This window comes from Neopsephotus bourkii, unplaced genomic scaffold, assembly GCF_033783945.1.
Source record: "Neopsephotus bourkii isolate Nb327-2 ecotype Australia unplaced genomic scaffold, CSIRO-AGI_Nbou_v1 NB_1154, whole genome shotgun sequence".
In the NCBI taxonomy this organism is placed as follows: Eukaryota; Metazoa; Chordata; class Aves; order Psittaciformes; family Psittacidae; genus Neopsephotus; species Neopsephotus bourkii.
Window position 1 is genome coordinate 2,287,736 of NW_026901640.1, and position 23,215 is coordinate 2,310,950.

The following is a 23,215-nucleotide window of genomic DNA, read 5'->3' on the forward strand; positions in this document are numbered from 1 at the left end:
GAGCCTTGGGTGCCATGGTTTAGTGTGAGGTGTCCCTGCCCACCGCAGGGGGTTGGAACTGGATGATCTTCAGGTCCTTTCCAAACCAAACCAGTCTGATTCTATGATTCTAAGCCCTGAATCAGAGGCTTGCCCTCCACACCAGCTCAGCTTCTGGTAGGGTTTTAGTGCATTCAAACTCAGCAGCGCTGGGGTCCCCTGTGCCCAGCAAGTCCCTAATCCCTCCCCACCATGGAAACAGCCAGCAGCTTTGCTATTTGAGGCAGAAAACAAGGCAGAGAAGGCCTCGAGCAGACAGGCAGGACATGTTTATCCCTAAGCCAACTCCCCGGCTCGCAAGCAGTGAGGTCACGTCTTGGTTTGGTGCCTCTCAGGACATAGCTCCCAGCTCAAGGAAGAAGCCACCCTCTGTGAGTCACAAGTGACTCCGCTCTTCCTCCAGGCTCCTTATGGCTGGGGAACACAGAGCAACCCTGCAGAGCTGAACTGGGGACACACAGTCCTGAGCCCTATCCTGATGGAGCAGCTCACTGTACCGGCCAAAACCCAGTGTCCTGCGCATGGCCAGCAGCTCCCAGCCCCATCCCTTGGGATGCAGGGACCACAACAGGCACAGCACCCACCAACCCCATCCAATGCATGCATTCACCCCATTGGGGAGCCCAGGCCACCGACCTGCCGAGCAGCCGGAGCTTGCGAGGTCCATACTTATCCATGACAATTCCCAGTGGGAGCGTGATCGCACTGAGCAGGAAGGACCCAATGGTGAAGGCCAAGTTGAGCATCTCATCCTGGGCATTGCAGGAGGGCCATTTGGGCTCTGAATCCGTGCTGTTCTCCCGGTCAGGGCTGCTGGTGGTGTTTGCTGCATGGGATAACAGAGGATCCTTGTTACAGTGGGTTAGGATGAGGCTTGCAGTGATGCAGGAAGGAGAATGACTCCGTATTCAGGTGCCACAACACCCTGGGAAGACACCCTTTGCACTCCATATTTATTATAACTGGTGAGAAATGGAGAAGGGAAAGAGCAGCAGGGAGCAGGAAAAGCACACCCAGGGGACACATATCCCAAGCAACAACAAGGTGACAACCTAAGGACAGAGATTCACTATGAGAACAACTACAGGGACTAAACCCAGAACCCAAAGGGACTAACACAGAAACAAGGACCTCCTGTTCTACACCCAGCATGTTCTCCGAGCTCCCTCCCCTAACTAAACCAGGCACAATACCCACAGCTAAGGCAGTTATATATAGCCAGACACTGAGCTGACAAGGCCTGGCACAGAGCAACAGCCTGCTCAAATGAAAAGCTTCCTACCCTCACTGCAGGCATGGGGATGAGGGATGGATCTGCAGCAGTCACCCTGCTTCCCGACTGCTCTAGCTCTGAAACCTCCTTCCTGGCCTTCATACCCTGCTCCCAGGAGGGCTGGCAGCTCACCTGCCTTCTGTTCATCACACGACTCAGGCATCTTTAACTCCTGCCCCATTTCCCATCCTTTCCCAGTGGGTTTAAGCCATACGGCTCAATTCCAGCTCCAGCTTTCAGTTCTTGCCCTCCCATACTGACAGAGCCACGTTGTGTAACGGGACAGTTTAAAAACAGAGGAAGAAAGCCCAAGTTCCCTTTTCTTTGCAGCAGCAGTTTTAGTGCCTCCTGTTACAAGCCTGTCCCAAGGTGCTTTACAACCCTACAGGAGCACATGCGCCTTTAGGCTTTCATTAACCCCATTGCACTCCACCTCTCCTCCTCCCAGTGCTTATCTGCCTTTGGAGCCTGTGCTGCTATGACAAAGCACTTGCTTTCTTACTGCTGCCACAAGGCAGCAACGTAGAACTCCTCCATACTTAATAATTGATCGGATGGAGTTCCATATTAAAGGAGGAATAGAGAGAAGTCGCTTACATCTGCATGGAGCAGCACCAGAGAATCCCAGTGAGCCCTGCTTAGTGTTAACCAAGTAGGAATCCCCAGTGTACAAGTGGTTTCATGTTCACTGCTTGGTGCATCTGTGGAGGAGATCCCCTTGGCTGCTCATGCTCCCCCCATCTGCACCTCCTTCCCTTCTACCCCATCCTTGCCATCACACAGCACTGGTTCCACCTTGGCTCTCCCAGCTGCTCCAAAGAACCCTCCCAGCTTTGTGTCCATTGCAAACAAACCCAGCTCCACCTTCCTTCCATCAGGGATTAGCAGGAATTCCTGCAAACCTCCCTCTGTCCCCTCCCAGCCCTGCAGGGAAGGCACAGGGCATTTCTCTCCATTGACATGGCTTGGAGCAAGCTGCTCCAGTGGAAGGTGTCCCCTGCCCATGGCAGGGGGTTGGAATGGGATGAGCTTTAAGGTCCTTTCCAACCCAACCCATTCCATGATCCCCTTGCCCTGTCCAGAGTCAGCAACAGATAGCCCACATGTTCCCTCAGCATCCCAGAACTCCAGCCTGAGGTTCCCACCTCACATCCTCACCACCCAGCCCTGGGCAGCCATGGGAGGCTCTCTGCAGCTTTCCCACTCCATCTCCATCCGTTTCATCCAGCTTTCCCTCACTCCTCTTGGTGCTGCCCAGGATCTTAACCACCAACTTGGGATTAAACACTGATCTCCAGGAGGCAAGCACAGGCTCACAGCTTCGCCCACAGCATCCAGGCTGCTTGGGCTCCCCACACAGATAAAATCCATAGGAAACAGATGTGGGAGAGAGGTTAAACTTGGGAAAACAAGGAGTTGGGGGGGGGAACAGTGACAAAGGAGTTGTGGTTTCCCTGTGTCAGCACTCAGCTGCGGAGTGGAAGAAGGGTGAAGGGATGTGGACAGTGCAGTGACCTTTAGCTTCTGGCTGTGTGTGTTAAGGAGCCCATCAGCCCTCCCCATAGAGACCCAGAGCAGAAGCAGTCAGCATTTAAAGCCTCTTGTCCATGTATTGATGTCTATAGTTACAACATGACCCTGGGGAGCTCCCACAGCATCCCCCTGCTGCAGACCCTCCCGTGGCACGCACGATGAGCAGCAGCACCAGGAGGCAAAGAGGACACAGTGAGGGGGACTCAGGGCTTCCTGCAGCCAGGAAAACTGGGAACAGGGCCCCGGATTGCAGCTCCTGCTTGTACCGAGCACCTTGTTCACAGCCAGCTCCGAGGAGAGGCCAGGCCACCGTGCTGTGTGGGAACACAAATGGCTTGTGAAAATAGAAGCAGCCCCTGAGCAACAAGGGCAAGATCCAGTGGGATGTCATGGAACCCATTCAAGCAGCCCTTGGCACCCTGATACCCCCTGATCCATCTCCACAAATAGAAACACATCGGAGGGGCTGTGGGAGCAGGCACCAGGGCCAGCCAAGAGCCACCCCACTGCAGAGCACAGAGGTCAGCAAGCAGCACACAGCATGCACCTAGGAGGGGATTAATGGGCAGAGAACCTGCCTAACTGCTCACCTCCCTAACGCACTTGGGCACAGCAAACAGCACTCAGATGCTGCTCCAGAGCAGTGCACTCCTACGTGCCCAGCTCCATCAGCATCAGCGCCTTGGGGAAGGGCTGTCTCTGCGCTGACAGTGATGCCATCCCCAAAGCCTCTTGCCAAGTCCACCTGCGTGCACGTGTGCCGGGGCTGACACGCAGCACAGCCACCCATGCGTGTTCACTGCTGCCTGCCTGAAGCTGGAGGCAGCTCCAAGTCTTTATCGGCGATTACAGGAACATCCTGGCTGGTTTTGCACTGCTTCCCCCCCTCCAAGCAGCAGGATTTCTACTGCCCAATTAGGAGTTCAAGTTACTATTTAAAGAATGACAGCTTCGGCTGCCTTGGTAATCTTTTATGTCAAGCTCGTCGCTGGGATTTGTTCAGCCTCTTGCTGGAACATTTAAAGTCATCCTTTCTCCCCAAATTAAGTGCCCTAGGTTCCATAAGAGGGTCAATCATTAACTGCTCTTTACCGACCTCTTCCAATCCCAAGCACACACAGCAGAGGAATGAGCCTGGCTCTTTCCAACATAACAGAGAGGAGGCTTCCTTTCATCTCGCCCCATGGATCACATGGAAACAAGCAGGGAGGACCGTGGGGCACAGCCTCAACCTCCCCCTTTGACTGTTAAAGAGGGCAGAGAAATAAATCAGGGCCAAACAGACTGGGAGCACTGGTTGAAATGAAGTCCCAGTGAAGGACGTGTGCAGACCAACTGCTCAGCAGCCTGCCCACAATGGAACATGTTTTCCCCTCTCGGGATGGTGTCACACTTCTGGGAACTGGGAGGAGATGTTCTTGCTTTGTACCACTGCAAATGTGATGTATTGGGGTGTCTCTCCCTGCCCAGCACCTCCTGAATGCCCCTCTCTTTGCACCCAGGTGCAAGCCTCTAGAACAGAGCTTAACTCGGTTAAACTCTCATTCTCTCCCCAGCTGTGGTTTCGTTTTGCAGCTTCAAGAGCACCGAAAGCTGCTGCTCAATGCAGTGTGTTTCCTGTGCAAGGAGCATCTACCACCTTCACTCTTTTCCTGTTGACAGGGCCTGCCCCTGCATCTTCACAGCTTGGAAGGGACCTTCAGACCCCGAGTTCCCCGCCACAGAGCACATCCAGAGCAGCAAGGAGCTGTAAGGCAGCACCTATGCCCATGTTCAGGCACATTGCCCTGCTCTAAGTGAATTAGCTTATCACCCCTTGGGTTTCCTGCAGCCCAGTCTTAGAGGAAGGCCCTCTGTTCAGGCAGCTCCTTATCTCTGCTCTCTGTGAGCACGTTCAAGATTGCTTTTTCTTTTAAACGTCTCAAACCCAAGCCTTGAGCCCCTTAATCCCAGGAACATCCCAAAGCCACGACCAGATCAAGCTCCCCAGCAGCCGATAAGGCCCAAATCCCGATAAAGACTGCGGAATCAGCGCTTCCACCAAGGGAAAGATGCTGCTTCAGGCGGTTTAAAGGCCAAGCCCTAGCGTAGTAAAGTTAAAAGGGGAACAAAGTGCCATGGGCAGCCTCTTTGTCAGCAGATTTCAAGCATACCTCTTGGGATGGGATGTGGTCAAACCTGCCATGGGAGCAGGGACAACCCCCCCAGGCACAACTGCTTTAAGGGGATGTGGTGTCTGGATGTGCATTTCCATCTCACAACAGAGTGAAGAGCTTGGCAGACCCCACGTGTTTGCACATTGGCTGAGTGAAGCCCAACAGGAGCCAAGGGCAGGCAGGGAAAAGGGGAGCTGCAACAGGAAAACAAGGAGCCCTTCATGGATTGCAGCCTTTCTGCCACCTTCATAGAGGAGCCTGCAGAAGGGACAAGGTCTGCGTTTCACTGGAAGGCATCACAAAGTGCAAGAGCTTTTGCTGACGAATGGAAAGCCCTGCCAAGAACCTTTGGCTCAATAGGAAAAGTCCCTTTTCTTCTTCTTCTTGTTGCAGTTCTTGCATGCAAACAGGATCAGCAACAAGTGCCCAAAGGCAACCGGTTATAATGGGTTTGCTGCGGGATTCCATGCATTATACTAAGCAATGCAACCGCTCATCCCAGCCAAGGTGGGATTCAGCTTGGTGCTGGTCCTTCCATGAGCACTGCAGGGCGGCTGCATTCCCCATGCATGGAGCCAGGGCTCTTCCCAACCAAATCACTGAGTTTATGACATGGAGGACAAAAAAAACAGAGGAAGGGAAGTGAGTAAGTAGGGATAAAGGAGGAAACCGGTGTAACTGGTCCTCCGTGCTCATCCCCGGCCTCCCCTGGGTTCAGTGATGCCCACATACTTGAGGACAATGAGAACATTTGGCTGCATCAGTTTCTCTCCAGGGACTCAGTTCTCTTGCCTTAGGGCACAGTTTGATCCCTGGGAGGAAGGGATTGCCCCCCCAGGGCTGCAGTTTCACCATCTGCATTATCCCTGTGGTTCTGCAGCACTCCCATGGGGAGAGCCATTGGCAAAGAGGGGTGAGGAGTAGAGGTGAATCTTGATTTGGGGCAGATAGAGTTGAAAGCCATCAAAGCAAAGGGTAGGAGGTGGGCCCCAAGGGAAGCAGGGCTGGTCTCGGGAAGCAGATAGGAAAAGGGCTGCTTTAGGAGACAGTCAGCATTTGCTTATCAAGCCTTGTGTGCCTTATCTGGGTGGCAGAAAGCCTCCACCTGATAGGTTTAATGGGATCTCTTCCACAGGCTCCTGACACAGTCACCATGGCTTGGAGATAACAAACCCTACCAAACAGTCTCCAGTGTTGAGGACTCCTCCTCACCACCCCAGGGGCATGTGCACACTGTGAGCAGAGCATAGCATGGAGATCAAGCAGCCAAGCTGGTGGAGGACCCGAGCACTTCCATGTCTACCCAGTGCACCAGCCTCTCACTGTGTTTCACACTTCCCCCTCCATCCTCAGCCATTGACCACTGAGGGTCCATGCACTTATTTCCAACCCCTTTTTCTTCCCCTTACGCTTCCTCCTCCATCCCCACGCTCACCATGGGCTGATCCACCATCACACAGCCCAAACACCTACCCCCTGCCTCCCTTCTCTTCGCTATTCCCTTCCCTGAGCACATGGAAACCTTTTGTCACCGAAGCAGCTTCCCAAACCCACACCACACCTTTACCCTCAGGTTGCTTTTAACCCCACTGTGGACCACAATCCTCTCCCTGCTCCGGCTGGGATACCCATCCACCTACACGCCGGTGTTCCCAGGGTTATCCTTCCCACACCACAGGATCGCCTCCTTCCCTGCAAGGATGTGGCTGCTACACAGACAACTGCTTCCTCTGCTGGGGCCAGAAGGTGGATCTCAAGCCCTCAGAGACACAACCTGGTTTAAGCACGTTCTGGGTGTTTGAAGAGGGAAAGGAACAAAGCATCAGCAGCATTTACTTCCACAGCATCTCCTCAAGCAGCAGCACTGGGCTCTCCTAATCCTATGGTCACCCATGCTCTTTTCCTACCACTAAGGAGAGAACACCTATAGGTTCCTTCTACAAACTCAGAACACCCTCCCCACAAGCCATCACCTTCCAGATGCAGAGGAAGACCCCATGGCCAAGTGGAAAAGGCTGTCAGAAAACCCTTTACCTGATCTATAAGCCTTCTTTTCCAATCACTCTGCAAAGCAACAGCAACTACAGGCACATCACAAGGATGCCGTTGGCTTTAGAAAGCAGCACGCATCCCTTCCTTCTGGCCCAGGGCAAACCTGGAGCTCAGCCCTGCTCCAGTCAATCCCCCAGCACCAAACCGCATCAGCACCGAGTCTCCAGAGCATCCTTACCCGACTCGTAGCACAGGTAGGAATAAAACCCTTCTGCTTTCAGCATGATGAGGAGGGAGCCCCAGCCCAGCAGGACAGCAGAGAAGAGCAGGCTCTCAATGATGGCTGTGGATGCCATCCACCAGCGCCGGCGATGGGCGGTAGCCAGTGTGGGTGCCATGGTTGGGTGGGATGATGGCCTCGATCAGTCTTAACCTGCAGGGACCAGAACAACACCCATCATATACTGCTCAAAGAGTGCAAACCAGCCCGGTTTAAGAGATCTCCCCAGTGGAACACAAGCAAACCTGCCTGTGAATGCAAGGTACTCGGGTGTCAAACTTGTTCTTGCAGGTACCAGCCTGCCAAGTTACCTGGAGGGATGCAGGAGCACCGATGCCCTTGGAGCAGCCCCTCTGGTGCACACAGTGTGACAGAGGTGCCTTCAAGGACTCCGTTCCACCTCCTGAACACCAGGTATGGAAATGGAGCAAGGATCAACTGCCTGGAGCCCACTGCCCATTGCCTGCATTGTAAGGCATCAATGAATCGATGCCAGAGCAAGGGGCTTCAATCTCTTGTCTGCTTAAGGGAGAGGCTGGGATCCCCAGAGCACTTTAGTGACCCACTAGGTCTGCTCTGCCCCATGCAGGAGCACAGAGCTGCTCTGCAAGGTGAGCATGGGGTCCTACATAGGATCAGAACCAACCAGGTTGGAAAACACCTTTAAGATCAAGTCCAGCATTACAGTGGCTGCCCCATCCCTGGCAGTGTTCTGAACACAGGGGCTTGGAGCAAGCTGCTCCAGTGGAAGGGGTTGGAGCTGGATGGGCTTTAAGGTCCCTTCCAACCCAAACCATTCTATGGCTCTATGGTCACCCCAGGACTGCCACTAACCCTGTACTATCGGTCCTATACATGCAGTTTATACATAGGATTATGCATATACTGTACAGACAGACAGCCCTTTTTGCTAACTACCTGACCACCCATCCAGGGGGACAAGGGGGCAACGTCCTGCCCCATCCCAGCTGCTCCACCTCGGCACACTGCCATGCCCTATGGCTGCTGCCGTGGGATGAACCATCCCCAGCTCCCAGCCCCAGTTCCTAGGGCCCATAAGGATGATTCAGGACCAGACCAGGGGCTGCTCTGGAGAGCATCAAGATGCAGCAGCCCCAGGGCCAGGAGGCAAGTGGCCATTTTAGACAAGCTGAGCCTTTCCCCAGCCCACAGCACACCCCAGTCATGCACTATGGGGAAACCCAACTGGTCCTACACAGCCTAAGGCAGCTCCTCAGGGCTTTCCACAGCACAGAGGCCCCAGCCCTGGTTGCTTTGGGTAGGGGAGGACATAGGGTTCCCCTCCAGACATAAAGGCCGGTGCAGAAACACACCCCCCCCCCCGGCTCATTTCCTCCTCTTCCTCACCATTGCTCCTATATCCCCATCCCCAGCCCCACATCTCCCCCCTGGGCACCCAAACCCCATCTTCTCCCCCAGTCACCCCATACCCCCCCACTCTCCCAAACGAACCCTGCTGCATCCCATACCCCCCCCCCCCAATTCACCCCGCTCCCAACCCACCGATCGCTCCCATGCGCCCGCCCCGTCCCCATCCACCCGCTCCTCCTCCGGTTCACGCCATTCCCACCCGCGCACGCCCCCTTTGCACCCCAAAACACCGCGTTCCCCCCCCATCAACCCCCACACCCCCCTCCCCATGCAGCCCCCCCATAGGAGCCCCATAGGAGCCGCTCACCCTCAGCCGCCCCCCGGCTCCGCTCCGCGCCGCCGCGGTCCCACCCCGGGCTTTTTATCCGTCCTGCGGAGCAAACAGGCACCGCCGCTGATTGGTCGGCGGCCAGCCAATGGCTGAGCGCGCCGCTGCTGCCCCGTGCCAGTGGCGCGCCCCCCGGTACCCCCTATAGCATCCCGGTACCCCCCTATAACCCTCCATATCCCCCCTATAGCCCTTCATACCCCCATATAACCCTCCAATACCCCCCTATAACGCTCCATATCCCCCCTATAGCCCTTCATACCCCCATATAACCCTCCATATACCCCCTATAACCTTCCGGTACCCCCCTATCGCCCTTCATACCCCCCTATAACCCTCCATATCCCCCCTATAGCCTTCCGATACCCCTCTATAGCCCTTCATACCCCCCCCATAGACCCCTCCAATACCCCCCTAGAACCCTCTATATCCTCCCCATAACCCCCCCGTTACCCGTCGGTATCCCCCTATAATCATCCGCTACCGCCCTATAACCATCCGGTATCCCCTTCCCTCGCTGCCCCCGGCCTCTCCCAGCACATCCACACACACCCGAACGTTGTACCCGTTGTTCCCGACACCCGAGCACCGCCGGGACAGAAACCCCTGGGGGGGGGAGCGGAGCTTTGGCTTAAAACCGGGGGGAAACGGGGCAAAACGGGAGGTGACGGTGGAGCGGGATGGGCTGGAGCCCCACCGCCCGCCCATCTCCGCCTCCCGGCTCGGCGGGGAGGTCCCTGCGGGCTTTGGTACCGGCTCTTGCCGGTCTCGACCGGCTCCTGCTCGTACGGAGCGCACGGAGCTATTCCGGTAGCAGCAGCACCCGCTGCTGTCTCATCCGCAGCGGTTACAGGCACCCTGACCCCCCCCCGCTAAAAGCCGGTTTTGGGACCCAGCACCCAGCCCGGGGCTGACCGGGGTTGGGGGTAACGAGGCTGGACCCCCCCAGCACCAGTTATTCCATTAAATAAATCAGATGGCTGCAGTGTGAGAGCAGTTTGCATCCGAGCTCAGAGCCCTGCCTTCTCCTTACACCACATCATTCCCCTGAGCATTCCTTTGCGGGATTTCCAGTCCTGCCATAAACCCATCACTCATGAGCCGGGCCCCGGGCCAGAGGAGGTGGACAAATATCCCTGGAAATCACGCGAAGGGATGTTTTCCCAGCCAAAGGAGGTGGAAACGGTGCCTGTGGCAGGTAAACATCTCCCAGACGGATACCGGACACGGTCCCGCTGCTGCATCCCTGAGGAAGGGGCAGGCAGGGGCCGGGTGGGAAGAGGGAACTCCTCCGGCTTGGCTGTGGGACGAGGCTCAGAGCCTCGCAATGGCTGGGGAGTGGATTTAAGCCAAAGCAAAGAAACAAACAAAAACAAAGCCCAAAGGAAACAAGGAGCCTGGAGCTGGGCATTGGGATGGGCAAGGAGGGGGGAGACCTCAGGACCCAGATCTGCATCCAAGAAACATGAACGGTGTTGGGAAGGAGCACGAGGAGGGCACAGGGGCTGTCTGGGGACACGGGAACCGTTTGGTACAGGGAGAGCATGGGGGGAGGTTGGTTTTCCTCTCCTAGAAGGAGCAAAGGAGCTATCAGATGATCTGTTGCCAGCTATAAATACACCCGGGGCCTGAGTAAACACCATGGAGAGAAGCAAAACAAAGTGGAGCTGAAGAACAGCATTGACACAGAGAGACATTTATAGAAAGCAGCCAGGAATGAGTTTAGGCTGGGAGGGAGGTGACGGCTCCTGCCCGCTCACCCAGGGAGGCTCCGACGTGGTCCTCTCCTAAGGCAGAGCTCATTCGGAAGGGGATGATGAGGCTGCGGTGATGGGGACAGCCCCCCGTGGCCATTAGGGATGGCTTCAGCGGGATTCAGCCACCGATCCAGCACGGGAGGATGCTAACTCCTCCCTCATCCCGCATTCAAACCACATCAGAAAGCATCCCCAATGAGAAGACACCAGCGCAGCCACGCTGCCGGCGTGTGCATGGGCAGCCCCACACGGCAAATCCACCTCTGCCCATCTTCAAGCAGGGGCCGCATCCTGCCTGGCACTCAGCCCCTGGATGTGACAACAGCGTTTTCTCAAGGCCGGGTGGCTCGTTTCCACATGAGGGAAGGCCGGTGTCAGCTCTTCACATGCTGTACCCGGGGTGAACCAGCTCCTGTGACGTTCGCTTCTGGCACAGCATCACTCCGCTCCCAGGCTGGAAATAGCCAATGGATCAGGGCAGGAAAAATGGCTGCTTATAAATAACATATGGGGCTGTCCTTGCCTCTGTGTATCATAGTGTCAAAACAGAGCGGGGATGCAGGCAGGAGGATGCTCGGGGCCAGGATGAGCGGTTTTATCCCTATCCCACAGTATTTGGTGCTATAATGACAGCAGTGGGTGATGCCACTGCAGGAAGGAGTGCTGCACCCTGCTGCTCATCCCCGTGAGAGCACGGGGATACATCCATGAAAAGCATCCATAAGAAGCACCAGGGGAAAAAGCAAACCCCACTGATGCTGAAACCCCAAACCCCAACACAGCTGTATCAGAATGGGGTTCACACACAGCTCCACACATGATGTGGGATACAGGCTGCGGGGTGGGTGCTCTGGATGCTCCGGTCTCCAGCACTGCTCTGGGTTCAGCTCTGTAAGTGAGACTTCAGAATTCAATAGAAACAATAGAAAAATTAAACCCAACAAACGGAAAGCTTAAGGCTATTGATGGTTTCTACACTTTAGAGAGTATTTCTTAGGGGTGGATGGGAAACCCAACTCCTAAAGGGCTTTGGTAACGTTTAATTTTCATCCAGAGGCTTCCAAACCATGTGAAATAACAGAAGAATAGGTAAGAAACTTCTGGACTTAGATACATCTAAAACCAGTTCATGCTGCAAACCCTCTTTGGCACCTTGACCCCCCTGTGCCCATCTCTCTGTGCTGCCCGAGGGCTTCTGGCCATGCCGGAGATGCTACAGCCCCTTCATCCCACTTCTTGCACCCATGGTGAGGGGATGGCACCCGTGGCAATGGAATTTTCCATGCATGTCGTGTCCTTATCAGTGCCATGTGCAAGGACAGGTCGATGGCCATGGCCCAGGTGCCACATTTGCTCTTGCAAAACTGGAGCCTGGTATTGCATGGAGTTTAGAAGGCCATTGATAAACTGCATGCCACGCCACGAGCCTTGTGATGTGCTATGCATGCACATAGGAACGAAGGCAGCCTGAGAGACCCACATAAACCCCTGCAGACCCAGATACCCTTCGAGATAAGCAGCTATAATCAGTTCTCACTGAAGCTGCTTGTCACAGCCCATCACCTACCCCCGGCCCCTCTTCATAACATAATCCCTCCCAGCAAGAGAAGCATCTTTACAGCAAGAGGCTCCAGGCAGCTTTATGGAGCTGGGACAGGGAAAGGTGGGAGCCAATGGGGTGAAACTGGTTTTTACCTGTGTGTGACCCCCTGCAGCCCCACTGTCATTCATGAGGAAGATGTGTGCCCCCAAACACAATGCTGACAGAGACTAGAAGGTGCCACTGCTGCATCCAGAGCATCGCTGTGTTGTGGCAGGTCCAAAGTGAAGCACACAGGACAGGGGCAAGCAGGAAACAGCCCTGAAGCAGCAACCCATGGGGCTGCCATTGCTGTGGCTCTCAGCATCACCCATCATCGCATCACATCACCCATCATACATCACCCATCATCGCATCACATCACCCATCATGCATCACCCATCATCGCATAGCATCACCCATCATACATCATCCATCACTGCATCACATCACCCTTCAAAGGTCCACCCCAACAACAGGAAAGGGATCAATGGGAATGCTCAATGCTTCTCCAGTTCAAGCTCAGAGAGGGTCCTCAGCTCCCACACTGGGCTCAGAGATGCCACCAGTGCAGGCAGTGGTGGCCCAGGTGGCCGCAGGGGTGGCTGCTGCCTCCTCAGCGGTGCTGGGGGGTGAACCAGTGCTGCTGCTCATCACGTTCTCATACTTGGGTTCTTCCTCTGATGCAGCCAATCCCTTTCCTTCAGGGCTTTTACCCCTCTCCATGGCACCCACGGCATCACTGCCTCCATCCCGGTCCCCGATGCTCTTCAGTGAGGGAGATGCCAGAAGGAAGGACTGTCTCTTCCCAGGCTGATGCTTGCTGCTTGCCTCAGTGGCAGCCCCAGGGATGCTCTCCCTCTGCTTGCAGCTATTCACCGAGTCTCTGCGCTGCCCCAGGGCCCGGCGGGGCGGTTTCTGGATGACCTCAAAGCTCTTCCTCACCTTGGGCTCCTCCTTGGCAGCCCATTTACCCCTCTGCAAGCTGCCCAACCGCTTCAGCACTGCCTGGACCGGGCCCTCACCACCTCCCTCTGCTTTGGGGTCCTGCCCGCCCGTTCCCACCATCACGTAGATGGTGGTGACATTGGGATCCTTCCCCTTCGCCTCCCAGCTTCCTGACCTCGCAGCCGCTTCCAGGGCCTCCACTCTCTGGGCCACGTGCCTGGTGCTGGACACCACGCGCCGGCGTCCCCCTGGGGTGGCCCTTGGGGATGGACGGTGGCTTTCGTCCCCCTTGCCCATGGGGTCAGGGCTCTCGTAGCAATCACTGCCCGGGCGCTCAGTGCACGGCTCAGATTCCTTGTCCCCCGGTGGTTGGGACAGCTTGGATGGGCCCCATGGGGCCTTGGGCTTTCTCCCAGGGCTGGGGGTCTCCATCATCCCAAACTTGGTCCCCTCGGCAAAGGATACGGAGGGGCGCTTGGCCTTGGCGATGCTGGAGGTGCGAGGGATGGCGAAGGGCTGCGAGACATCCTCGGAGTCAAAGGCGGATGGATCCGGGAGCACCTCGCCTATGGGGGATACCCCATCCTGCAGCTCAGCCCCCCCCAGCAGCGGGATGCCTGCGGGAGAAGGGGATGGGTTAGGGCTGATGGAGCCCAGGGACACACTTGGGACAAGCAGGAGAGAGGCTGATGCAACAGGGTTGTCTCTGGGGATGTTTTCATGGGAAGAGGTTGTGAATCAGGGGTACCCGCACCAGGCACATCCCACCACATGAGGTTAAGCATGGGTGTCCTTACAAGCAGGAAAACAAGGGCATGAAAACAACCACTACCCATGCCCAGCACCCAGCCCTTGGGCACCCAATGGAGCAGAATTGACCCGTAGAGGGGGAGCAGGTCACCTTCTCTGGGGGGGACGGAGTACTCGGGTCCCTCATTGTCAGTGTCAAAGGAGGAGAAGGAGCTGTCTGAAACCCACGCAGCCGATGGCGGCTCGATGAAGCTGGGGTTGAAGGGGATCTCTGTGTCGTGGTGGGAAACTGGGGAGGAGAAAACACCCCAAAAGTGAGCTCAGACACCCCCAAATGGTGATGATGAAGGGGGGGAGCTTGCTTCTTTTCACCTGTGACTTTGGGGAGCTTCGAGCCGCCCAGGTTGAAGCAGGGCATCATCGCGCTGAGGTTCGCCAGCACGCCCCGCACGTGGTGCTTCATCCTGGCAACCACATCATCATCCGCCACGGCTGCCCTGCACAGGGGATGTGGGCATCAAGGGATGCGGGAGATGGGGCTTTTCCATCGAGGACTGGCAAATAGGAAGCAATACCTGTCCCTGGCGTCTGCTGGACCAGCTCCGCAGCAGCAGCAGGCGATGCAGAGCAGCAGCAGCAGGAGGGGGACGAGGATGGCGGCTGCAAGAGCTCCGTGGTCCTTTAAACCTGTGGGGAGAAGATGGGTTGAGGCCAGCACGTCCTGAAGCTGCCAACCCCAAAGAGCCACCCCCACTGCTCATGGTGGGGCTGCGAGGCACCAAGTGGGGTAAATCTGAGGATGCCCTTACTCAGCACACAGTCGCCCCGCACAGGGTCGCAGGTCCCCCGGGAGCACTGGCAGGACGAGGAGCAGTTCACCCCGTAAAACCCCTCCATGCAGGTGTCATTGCAGCTGGAAGGGAAAGGAAAGGAGGGAAACACCCCTGGGGAGAACGGGGGACCCATCCGTGCCTTGCTCCCGGCGTTACCTGGCTCCCCAGTAGCCAGCCTGGCAGATACAAGCTCCTGACACCGGGTCGCAGCTCCCCATCACACACTCGGAGCACAGGAGCCGGCATCCATCGCCGAAGGTGCCCGCGGGGCAGGAGATGTTGCAGCTGCCAACACGAAGAGGGAAGCATCAGCCCCCCCCCTCCCTGCATCCCTTAGCGCAGGACCCGAGGCTGGGGCTGGGGGGGGGCTCGGTCCGGGCCGTACCTGGGTCCGGTCCAGCCGGGCTCGCAGCGCGGGCAGGCGCCGGTCTCCGGGTCGCAGGCATCCCCCTGGCGGCAGCGGGGGCAGCGCAGGAGGCAGCGGGGGCCGTGCGAGCCCGGAGCGCAGCGGTGCTGGCAGAGGGTCCCGTTCCAGCCGGGCTGGCAGCCGGGGCAGAGCCCGTCCACGGCAGAGCAGGGCCGGGCGAGCTCGCAGTGCCCGCAGCTGCAGGGGCACAGGGGCAGTGAGGCACCGACACGCATCATGGACCCCACCCCCCACCTCCCCAACTTCACCGAGCATCAGTTGGGGCCATGGGGAAACAGCCCCTAGTGCTTAATGATCCGTGGTGGCAAGAGGGAGGCAGAGATGCGGCTTTATCACACCAAGGAATGGGAGCAAGGACAAGCAGGATGACACCAGTGCTTTCTGCTGCCATCAGCAGCCTTCCAGTACTTAAAGATGGAAGAAACCTGGAGAGGGGCTTGGGACAAGGGCCTGTAGGGACAGGACAAGGGGAATGAATGGCTTGAACCTGCCAGAGGGGAGACTGAGCTGAGCTCTTAGGCAGAAGCTCTTCCCTGTGAGGGTGCTGAGGCGCTGGCACAGGGTGCCCAGAGAAGCTGTGGCTGCCCCATCCCTGGCAGTGCTCAAGGCCAGGTTGGACACAGGGGCTTGGAGCAAGCTGCTCCAGTGGAAGGGGTCCCTGCCTGTGGCAGGGGTTGGGGCTGGATGAGCTCTAAGTTCCCTTTAACCCAAACCATTCCATGACTCTCTGTTTCTCTTGGGACAGCAGGGATGCTGCATCCAACTAGGGATGCTCAAACCTTCCAGGATGGTCCCCAGCCAAAGAGACAGACACAACCATGATGATTCCCCCCCCCAAGGTCTTATTGCACCCCCTGGTTACCCCCCACACCCTCCCATCGCCCCCATCTCACCTATGCACGCACTGAGACCCGTACTTCCCAGCGGGACACGGCTCCCTGCAGCTCCTGCCTTGGTACCCGGGGCTGCAGCTGCAGTGCCCGCTGACGGGGCTGCAGGAGCCGTAGATGCAGTCGCAGCGCCGCTGGCAGGCGGGGCCCCAGAACCCAGCCTTGCACTCGCACTTGCCCGTCTCCTGCGCGCAGGGGGAGAGGTTGCAGGAGCACTTGAAGCTGCACCTCCTGCCCCACCAGCCGGGCAGGCAGCGGCAGTGCCCGCTCACGGGGTCGCACTGGGAGCTGGACGGGTTGCATTGACATTGCTTCTTGCAGGTGGGTGCCCACCAGCCCGGCTCGCAGCGGCAGGCGCCGGTGAAGGGGTCGCAGCGCCCATGGGGACCGCATTGGCAGGGGAACTGGCACAGGGCACCCCAATGGTCGGGGTCGCAGGTACAGCGCCCACTCGCCGCATCGCAGCGCCCGTTAGGGTGGCACGGGCAGCTCCGCTTGCAGTCGGGGCCCCAGTACTGCTCGGGGCAGGCTGCAGGGGGAAGGAGGTGGTGAGGGTGATGGGGGTCATAGGGAAGCTTGGCAGCTCCCCCCTATCAAGGATGGTGAAGGGGATGGGTGAGCCCATGGGATCTACTCACGGGAGCTGCAGTCTGCTCCGAAGAAGCCGGGTTTGCAGAGGCAAAGCCCAGGTCTCACACACACCTCATCCGCCCCGCAGGCATCTTCGCCCTCGCACAGTGCTGGTGGTGACAGGGCAAAGCATCACATCAGGGCAGGATGGGGTCCCCTGCGCTCACACCCCACTGCTGGACCGCATCCCACTGGGGCATCATGGGGAATCCACCACCCTGCTCCCCGCTCCATCCAAGCCACTCAGTGAGCATTTGGGGTCCCCACAGCACAACACCCCACTCAAAGAGAGCTGTGGGGCTCCATCATCCCCCATCACTCACCAGCCGTGCATTCCCGACCTTCCTGCTTCCAGCCGGGACAGCACGCAGGGCCGGTGGGGAGCCTGAGGAGAGAGCCACAGTGGAGCATCCGCAGGGATGAGGGTACCAGGGTGGGTTCAGAGCATCGCTTCAGGCACAGCGAACACCCTGGCTGGGTCTGGCAGGCAGAGGCAGCGCGGCCCCGGGGGCTTTGCTCCGGAAGGAAACCAGTAAAATAGAAGGAAATTCAAGAGGCTGGAGCCGGGTGGGCGGTGGGGCAGGCAATGGGGCAGGCAATGGGGCAGGCAATGGGGCAGGCAATGGGGCAGGCAGCATGGATCTGCCACTGTGGAGCCCGTGTCGGGTCCCTGATGCTCTGGGAGCAGCTCAAAGCTTCACCAACACCACAGAAGGAAGGCATTAAAGCGGAGGTGATGAAAGGCACTGCCATGGATGGTGAGACCAATGGGAGAGGCAGCAGCGAAGCGGAGGGGAAATCAGCTCCAAAAGCTCTTTGGGATTTGCTGTGCCTATGTTTCCCGTTGGCATTTGATGGGAAGTTTTGCCAATGCTTCCAAATCCCATCCCAGTGCCCTGCGTGAGGAATAACCCCTGGAGAAGGTGAAGGAACATCCCTGGGTACCAACAGCCGCGCTCCCCAGCATCACTGCACCGCATCCACGCGGTGCCAAGCAGCAGGGCTCTGTCCATGGAAGACGATGACCCCATTGGGCTGCCAAGAGGCCCCATGAGACAGAGGAGCACAAGCAGGGACCCCCATGGCACCTACCTGCAGACATTCCTGCCGTCGGGATCGAGCTCCTGCGCAGAGCTCTGCACCCACAGCCACAGATGGAGGCAGAGGAGGTGCCGCGCGCTCCCCATCCCACCAGGGCGCCCGGGCCCGAATCCCTGCAGCTCCCAGTGCTGGTGTCCGCCCGTCCCGTCCCGTCCCGTTCTGCGGCCTCTTCCTCCCGCCAGCCTTGGGTTTCTTCCTGAGGAAACGCGGGAGGAGGCGCCGCGATCCCGACGTCAGGGGACGGGAGGCAGGGAATGCCGCCACGGGGGCTGTTCCTGGCCCTTGGTGCCACCCCAGCAGCAGGAACGGGGGTCCAGGGGCTTGGTGCTCCATGAGCATCACCCCCGCCGTTATCCTGCTCCATCCTCCATCACCCCCAAAGATGCTTTAGCCAGTGGCCCCCTCCCCAACCCACACAAGGTCCGTGCTGCATCCCCTTGCCCCCACCACTATGAGCTGCCCTATGGCGCTGCTGACCCCTGGTAGGAGCTAAGTGGGGTCCCCACGTCCCCCATGGGGACACGGTGTTCCCTTTGAACGGCTGCTGGCCCCTGTCCCACCTCTCCCTGTCCCCAGGAGCGTTGTGTCAGCAGATGCACAGGAAACACCTTTTTCCTACCCAAGGCCAGCTCAGCCGGGGCAGGGGGGGGATAACCCGGGCTGGAAGCTGCTCCTCACACTTAACTCCTCCATAGCCAGCACTGCACCCATGGAGCCGTGTTCCCATTGGAGCCAACCCCCTGAAAGGGTCAGCCTGTACATGGGAAGTGATGGAGAACAGGGATGGAATCCCAGCAGCAGCATCCCAAGCAGTGGGTACCTCGGAGGGCAAACAGGACTGATTTATTTCCAACTCCAGTTCTAAAGCTAAAGCACCCGAGGGGATGGATGCTTCCCTGTGAACATGGGGATTGCTCCTGTCTTCCAGTGCCCAACAACAGCAGGAAGAGGTCCCAGTGCAGCGTGGCACTGATGGTGCTGATCCAGCTGCTCCCAGCTCTGGGAGCATCCGGATACCCGGTGCAGTGTGGTGATGCTGGGTACCCCAACTCCACCTTCACATTGCAGGGATGAACCCCATCCAGATGAGGCAGGATCTGGGAGAGGTGTTTGATGGAAAGAGTCACGAGTGGATGGGAAGAGGGTGCTGAGCTGCAGGCACAGAGAAGTGGAGACCTCCATAGGTGAAGCCATGAGCACAGTGAAAGGGTGGCTGATGGGCAGCAATGAAACCCACAGCCAAGTGTCCCACACGTGGCATCCCCATCCCCGTGCTGTGGGGAAGCAGACAGTGATGCCGTGCCCACCAGGAAGTGTTCCCATGGGATCAGGGGGGTGGCGAGGCTCTGTCGGGGGGCCTGGCTGCGGGATCACGCTGCGGTTCCAGCTGCGTGTCCAGGGAGTCGATGACTTCCCAGGCTACGGGGCTGCTGGATGCGGGGGGATCTTTGCTGCTGTCCTGATACCAGAGCCTGAAGCTGCAGGGAGAGCAGATAACAGCCGTGGGGGAGAGGCCTTCCCAAGGGATGCGATCGGATCCCAACCTCCCCATTGGCTTTCCCAGCACACTTACAAGCTCCTAATTCTGGATTCGGGAGGATGAGGATGAGCATCCACAGAGTCCGTACCGCGGGCTGGGAGCCAGGAGCCCTCATCTTCATCACTGCAGCACAAAGGGGGTTACAGGCTTGGCATGGGAGGAGGCACCCCTCAAGCCAAGCAGAGCTGGGACCTGCAGAGCCACGGTGATGCTCACATCCCACATGGGTGCTCTAAGGCGAGCCCAGCCCTGCCTGCATGATCTCAAGGCTCTTCAGCCGCCAGCTTCAACCCCTCATCACTGCTCAATGACGTGTCCCCGGTTGCCACATCCTGCTGTAAAGCCTCTGAGCATCAAACCCCATGTGGCCAATGCTTCTCTGGGGGAAGAGCCCAACCATCAGCACTGTGGGACCGAGGTGGGTGACATCCTGGCCTTGCAGGGAAGCGGGGAACACGAGATGCAGCATCCCTAGGGCAGCAGGCACCTTCACCAGGCTCAACACCCCTGCTGCCAGCAGAGACCCCGACACAAGCAAGCAGCAGGCGTCAGCAGCACAGAAGAGCTCAGCCCCCTCCAGACCTTTATTAAAGCCCCCAAAAGGCAGTGAGACCCAGCTCCCCCCGTGCCATGCATCGTGACGAGTCTGGTGGGGCCAGTGGTGCCCATAACATCCTGCAGAGCCTCCAGGGAACATCTCTGCTCTCATCTTCAATGGCTCTCATTGGACAGGCTCCAAGCACAGCGCCAGGAGCAGCAGTCCCACGGCCACCACCTCACCTCCCTTTTGCCATATCCATGGATGTGGATGGACCACGTGTGAGCAGTGACAACAAGCCCAGCCCCGTGATGCTCCCAGGGTTAAGCCAGAGCAAGGCATCAGCTGCAGACGTTAAACCAGGTGGAATAAGCAGGGAGGAGGCAGCTCCATGCTTGGGGAATTCCCTTGCAGGGTGGATGGAGCAGGGATGCACTCACCTGCTCTCCGCCTCCTCCGTCGTTCCCAGCATTTTGGCTCTGATTTTCCTCCTCTGCCTTTTGATGGTTGACTTCATCGCATCCAAGAAGAAGCTGGGAACCCTCTCCTCGTTCAGCAGCTCCCTGGAAGGAGGTTAATGGAGAGCTCAGCCCCCTGAGTGCACCAGGAGCAGGCTCTGATGGCCCATGGGCTGCAGGGACCGGGGGGACCGGACTCACCGCTGGTAATAAGCCAGCTCCTCCTGCACCAAGAACAGGTTGGTCTTGAGCTCGTTCCGCTCCTGCAGGATCTGCTGCAGCTCCTCCTTGGAGAAGCAGCAGTGAGAAGGGTTCCTGCCCGCATCCTGGTGCTGAGGCTCCTCTGTGGGTGATGGAGCTTCCTCCTGGAGGGATGGAAAACGGGTCAGTAGGAGGCTAGGACCCCACAGTGCCCACCCTGTGGCTGGCAGAGATGGGAATGTCTCAGGAATGAAGCTGCTGGATCCCATTGCCCATCACTCCATCCCCATCCTCTAAGCCCCACTTGGCTTTCCCTGCTGTCAGCTCAGGCTTGCACTCACCAGGCTGGGCTCCGGCTGCTGGATCTCGGAGGTGTTCCTGCTCCTCCTGCTCGTTCCCCTCTGGCTCTGCAGCACCGCAGCCTCCAGGTCCGACTTCTGCTCCAGCGCGCTCTTGAGCTGCGCCCGCACCACGGCCACCTTGTGCCGCAGCTCCTCGTTCATGGCCATGAAGCGGTGCAGCTGCTCCTGCAGCTGGAGGGCCCGGGGAGCACAGAGTGAGGTGATGGCAGCAGCTCCGAGCCCCCAGCAAGGGACATGGGCACTGATGGGGAGGTGACACCAGAGGGGGTCCCCAGACCCTTCGCACCCCATCCGCTCACCGCCTCCGTGTCTCGGCTCTTGCAGACGATCTCATGGGCCTGGGCACGGAGCTCATCCCGCTGCTTGTCCACCACCTCCTTGAGCCGCAGCATCACCTCCCGCTCCTTCCGTGCTGTGCTATCTGGGCACAGACACAGCGTGGATGGGGCTGAGCAGCCCTGGTACCCACGGCATCCCCATCGCCATCCCCGTCCATGGACACCCACCTTCCTGGCACTGGCTCTCCTCAAGCTGCCCCAGGAGCTGCTGGTTCTGCTCCTCCAGGCGGGACAGGCGCGCACGCAGGGCCCGCTCCCGGCGCTCGGCCTCCCACAGCCGCTGCTCGGGGTCCTGGGGATGGGGACAGCCAGGTCAGAGCCATCCCATAGGGGATGGGGACAGCCAGATCAGAGCCATCCCATAGGGGATAGGGACAGTGAGGTCCTAACCATCCCATAGGGGACAGGGCCAACCAGGTCAGAGCTGCCCCAAGGGACAGGGAAAGGCAGGTCAGAGCCATCCCATGGGAAATGGGGACACCTGGGTCAGAGACACTCCAAGGTATGGGGACAGCCAGGCCAGAGCCATCCCACTGGGGACAGGGACAGCCAGGTCCGAGCCATTCCATAGGGACAGAGCCATCCGGGTCAGAGCCATTCCATAGGGACAGGGACAGCCAGGTCAGAGCCACCCTCATCGGTACAAGACACAGCCGGGTCAGAGCCATCCCAAGGGACAGGGACAGCCAGGTCCAAGCCATTCCATAGGGACAGGGACAGCCAGGTCCGAGCCATTCCATAGGGACAGGGCCATCCGGGTCAGAGCCATTCCATAGGGACAGGGACAGCCAGGTCCGAGCCATTCCACAGGGACAGGGCCAGCCAGGTCAGAGCCATTGGAAGCGATGGGGACAGCCAAGTCCCCACTGTGACTCCTGCCCCACGGCCGACGGAACCCCCAAAGGAGGTCGGGACCGAGCCCTTACCCCCCCTCTCCCCCTCTCACCTCCGCTTCCTGCCGCCCTCCCGCCGCGTCCCCGTCGGGGGCCACCAGCGCCTCCAGCAGCTCCAGCAGCCGCACCACGGGCGGCACCAGCCCGGCCACGGCGTCGGGCCCGAAGCGGGCCGAGAGGCGGCGGAGCTCGGCCCCCAGCGCCCCGGCCATGCGGTAAACGTGCGGCGGGGCCAGGCGGCCCGGAGGGGTCCTCCAGAGCGGCTCCGCCATGGCCGTGCTGGGGCCCGCACTCGCTCCTCCTTCCTCCCTTGTCCCGCCCCGTCCGAGGCGGAACCCACCGGTAGCGATCCCGTTCGTACAAAATTTATTGAGACGTTGGATGGGTACAAGGAGGAGGAGGAGGAAGGGGGCAAAGGGCAGGGGAGGTGCGGGCACGGGGATGCAGGGCACAGACGCTGTTGAATATCAACAGTACGAGGAGCAGGGCTGAGGGCAGCGCTAGGCGTAGAGGTCCTCCCTGTCGGCGGAGTAGACCTCCCCTTCCTGCAGCAGGGCGAAGTTGAGGAAGTGGGAAGGGCGATGGACCTCGTGGTAGAACTCCTTAGGGTTGGCGAGCTGCAGCTCGTACTTCATGTTGGGGTCGTGGCGGACACCTGGGTGGAGACAGAGACCATCACGCACTGGAATGGATCCTGCCTCCATCGCTGATGGGTAGAAGCCCTCTACCCACACACGACAATCTTTAAAGCAGATGAAGCTTAAAGAATGGGTAAAGAACACAGCCTGAAGCACCATTTCCTTCTCATAGCATCATAGACTGGTTTGGGTTGGAAGGGGCCTTAAAGCTCATCCAGTTCCAACCCCTGCCACAGGGAAGAGCTTCTGCCTAAGAGCTCAGCTCAGTCTCCCCTCAGGAAGGTTAAAGCAATTCCCTGTCATCCTGTCTCTACATCCCTTGTCCCAAGCCCCTCTCCA

General features: G+C 58.5%; 4 protein-coding genes across 5 annotated transcripts in view; all 4 read right to left on the reverse strand.

The window, feature by feature from the left end:
• The window catches only part of SLC43A2 (solute carrier family 43 member 2), a 29,699-nt gene extending 22,073 nt beyond the window's left edge, over positions 1-7,626 (reverse strand). The window contains exons 1-2 of the mRNA XM_061363439.1: positions 7,232-7,626; positions 676-865 (exon numbers count right to left, since the gene is read on the reverse strand). Coding sequence (XP_061219423.1) covers positions 676-865; positions 7,232-7,391 — 350 coding nt within the window. The 5' untranslated portion in view covers positions 7,392-7,626. The remainder of the gene's footprint in view (positions 1-675; positions 866-7,231) is intronic.
• A 4,144-nt stretch (positions 7,627-11,770) lies between these two features.
• SCARF1 (scavenger receptor class F member 1) lies at positions 11,771-18,264 on the reverse strand. The gene is made up of 11 exons (XM_061363413.1): positions 17,900-18,264; positions 17,131-17,192; positions 16,816-16,917; positions 16,181-16,706; positions 15,246-15,464; positions 15,017-15,145; positions 14,837-14,940; positions 14,603-14,714; positions 14,400-14,524; positions 14,179-14,316; positions 11,771-13,894 (listed from the first exon to the last, which is right to left on the reverse strand). The coding sequence occupies exons 1-11, from the start codon at positions 17,992-17,994 to the stop codon at positions 12,852-12,854; spliced, it is 2,655 nt and encodes an 884-aa protein (XP_061219397.1). The 5' UTR covers positions 17,995-18,264; the 3' UTR covers positions 11,771-12,851.
• Positions 13,785-23,215, reverse strand: part of PRPF8 (pre-mRNA processing factor 8) — a 28,235-nt gene continuing 18,804 nt past the window's right edge. Inside the window, exons 43-44 of one of the 2 annotated variants that reach the window (XR_009726941.1) lie at positions 22,676-22,893; positions 13,785-13,805 (exon numbers count right to left, since the gene is read on the reverse strand). Coding sequence is in view for 1 of the 2 variants with exons in the window: in XM_061363403.1 (XP_061219387.1) it covers positions 22,739-22,893 (155 nt within the window). In the remaining variant the exon portion in view is untranslated. Of the gene's footprint in view, positions 13,806-22,634; positions 22,894-23,215 lie in introns of those variants that run through there. The other variant, XM_061363403.1, reaches the window with a different exon arrangement.
• RILP (Rab interacting lysosomal protein) lies at positions 19,229-22,552 on the reverse strand. Its single transcript, XM_061363431.1, has 8 exons — positions 22,292-22,552; positions 21,514-21,637; positions 21,307-21,428; positions 20,987-21,178; positions 20,646-20,809; positions 20,427-20,549; positions 19,482-19,571; positions 19,229-19,386 (listed from the first exon to the last, which is right to left on the reverse strand). The coding sequence occupies exons 1-8, from the start codon at positions 22,508-22,510 to the stop codon at positions 19,236-19,238; spliced, it is 1,185 nt and encodes a 394-aa protein (XP_061219415.1). The 5' UTR covers positions 22,511-22,552; the 3' UTR covers positions 19,229-19,235.

Coding starts and splice junctions, on each gene's coding strand:
- RILP (XM_061363431.1), bottom strand. CDS start 22,510: ATGGCGGAGCCGCTCTGGAGGACCCCTCCGGGCCGCCTGGCCCCGCCG. Junction 21,179..21,306: donor AGAGCCGAGACACGGAGGCG/GTGAGCGGATGG, acceptor CGGGCCCTCCAG/CTGCAGGAGCAGCTGCACCG. Junction 19,387..19,481: donor GAATCCAGAATTAGGAGCTT/GTAAGTGTGCTG, acceptor CTCTCCCTGCAG/CTTCAGGCTCTGGTATCAGG.
- SCARF1 (XM_061363413.1), bottom strand. CDS start 17,994: ATGGGGAGCGCGCGGCACCTCCTCTGCCTCCATCTGTGGCTGTGGGTG. Junction 15,146..15,245: donor CCCGGCTGGACCGGACCCAG/GTACGGCCCGGA, acceptor TCGTGTTGGCAG/CTGCAACATCTCCTGCCCCG. Junction 14,317..14,399: donor GAAGCTCCCCAAAGTCACAG/GTGAAAAGAAGC, acceptor TCTCCTCCCCAG/TTTCCCACCACGACACAGAG.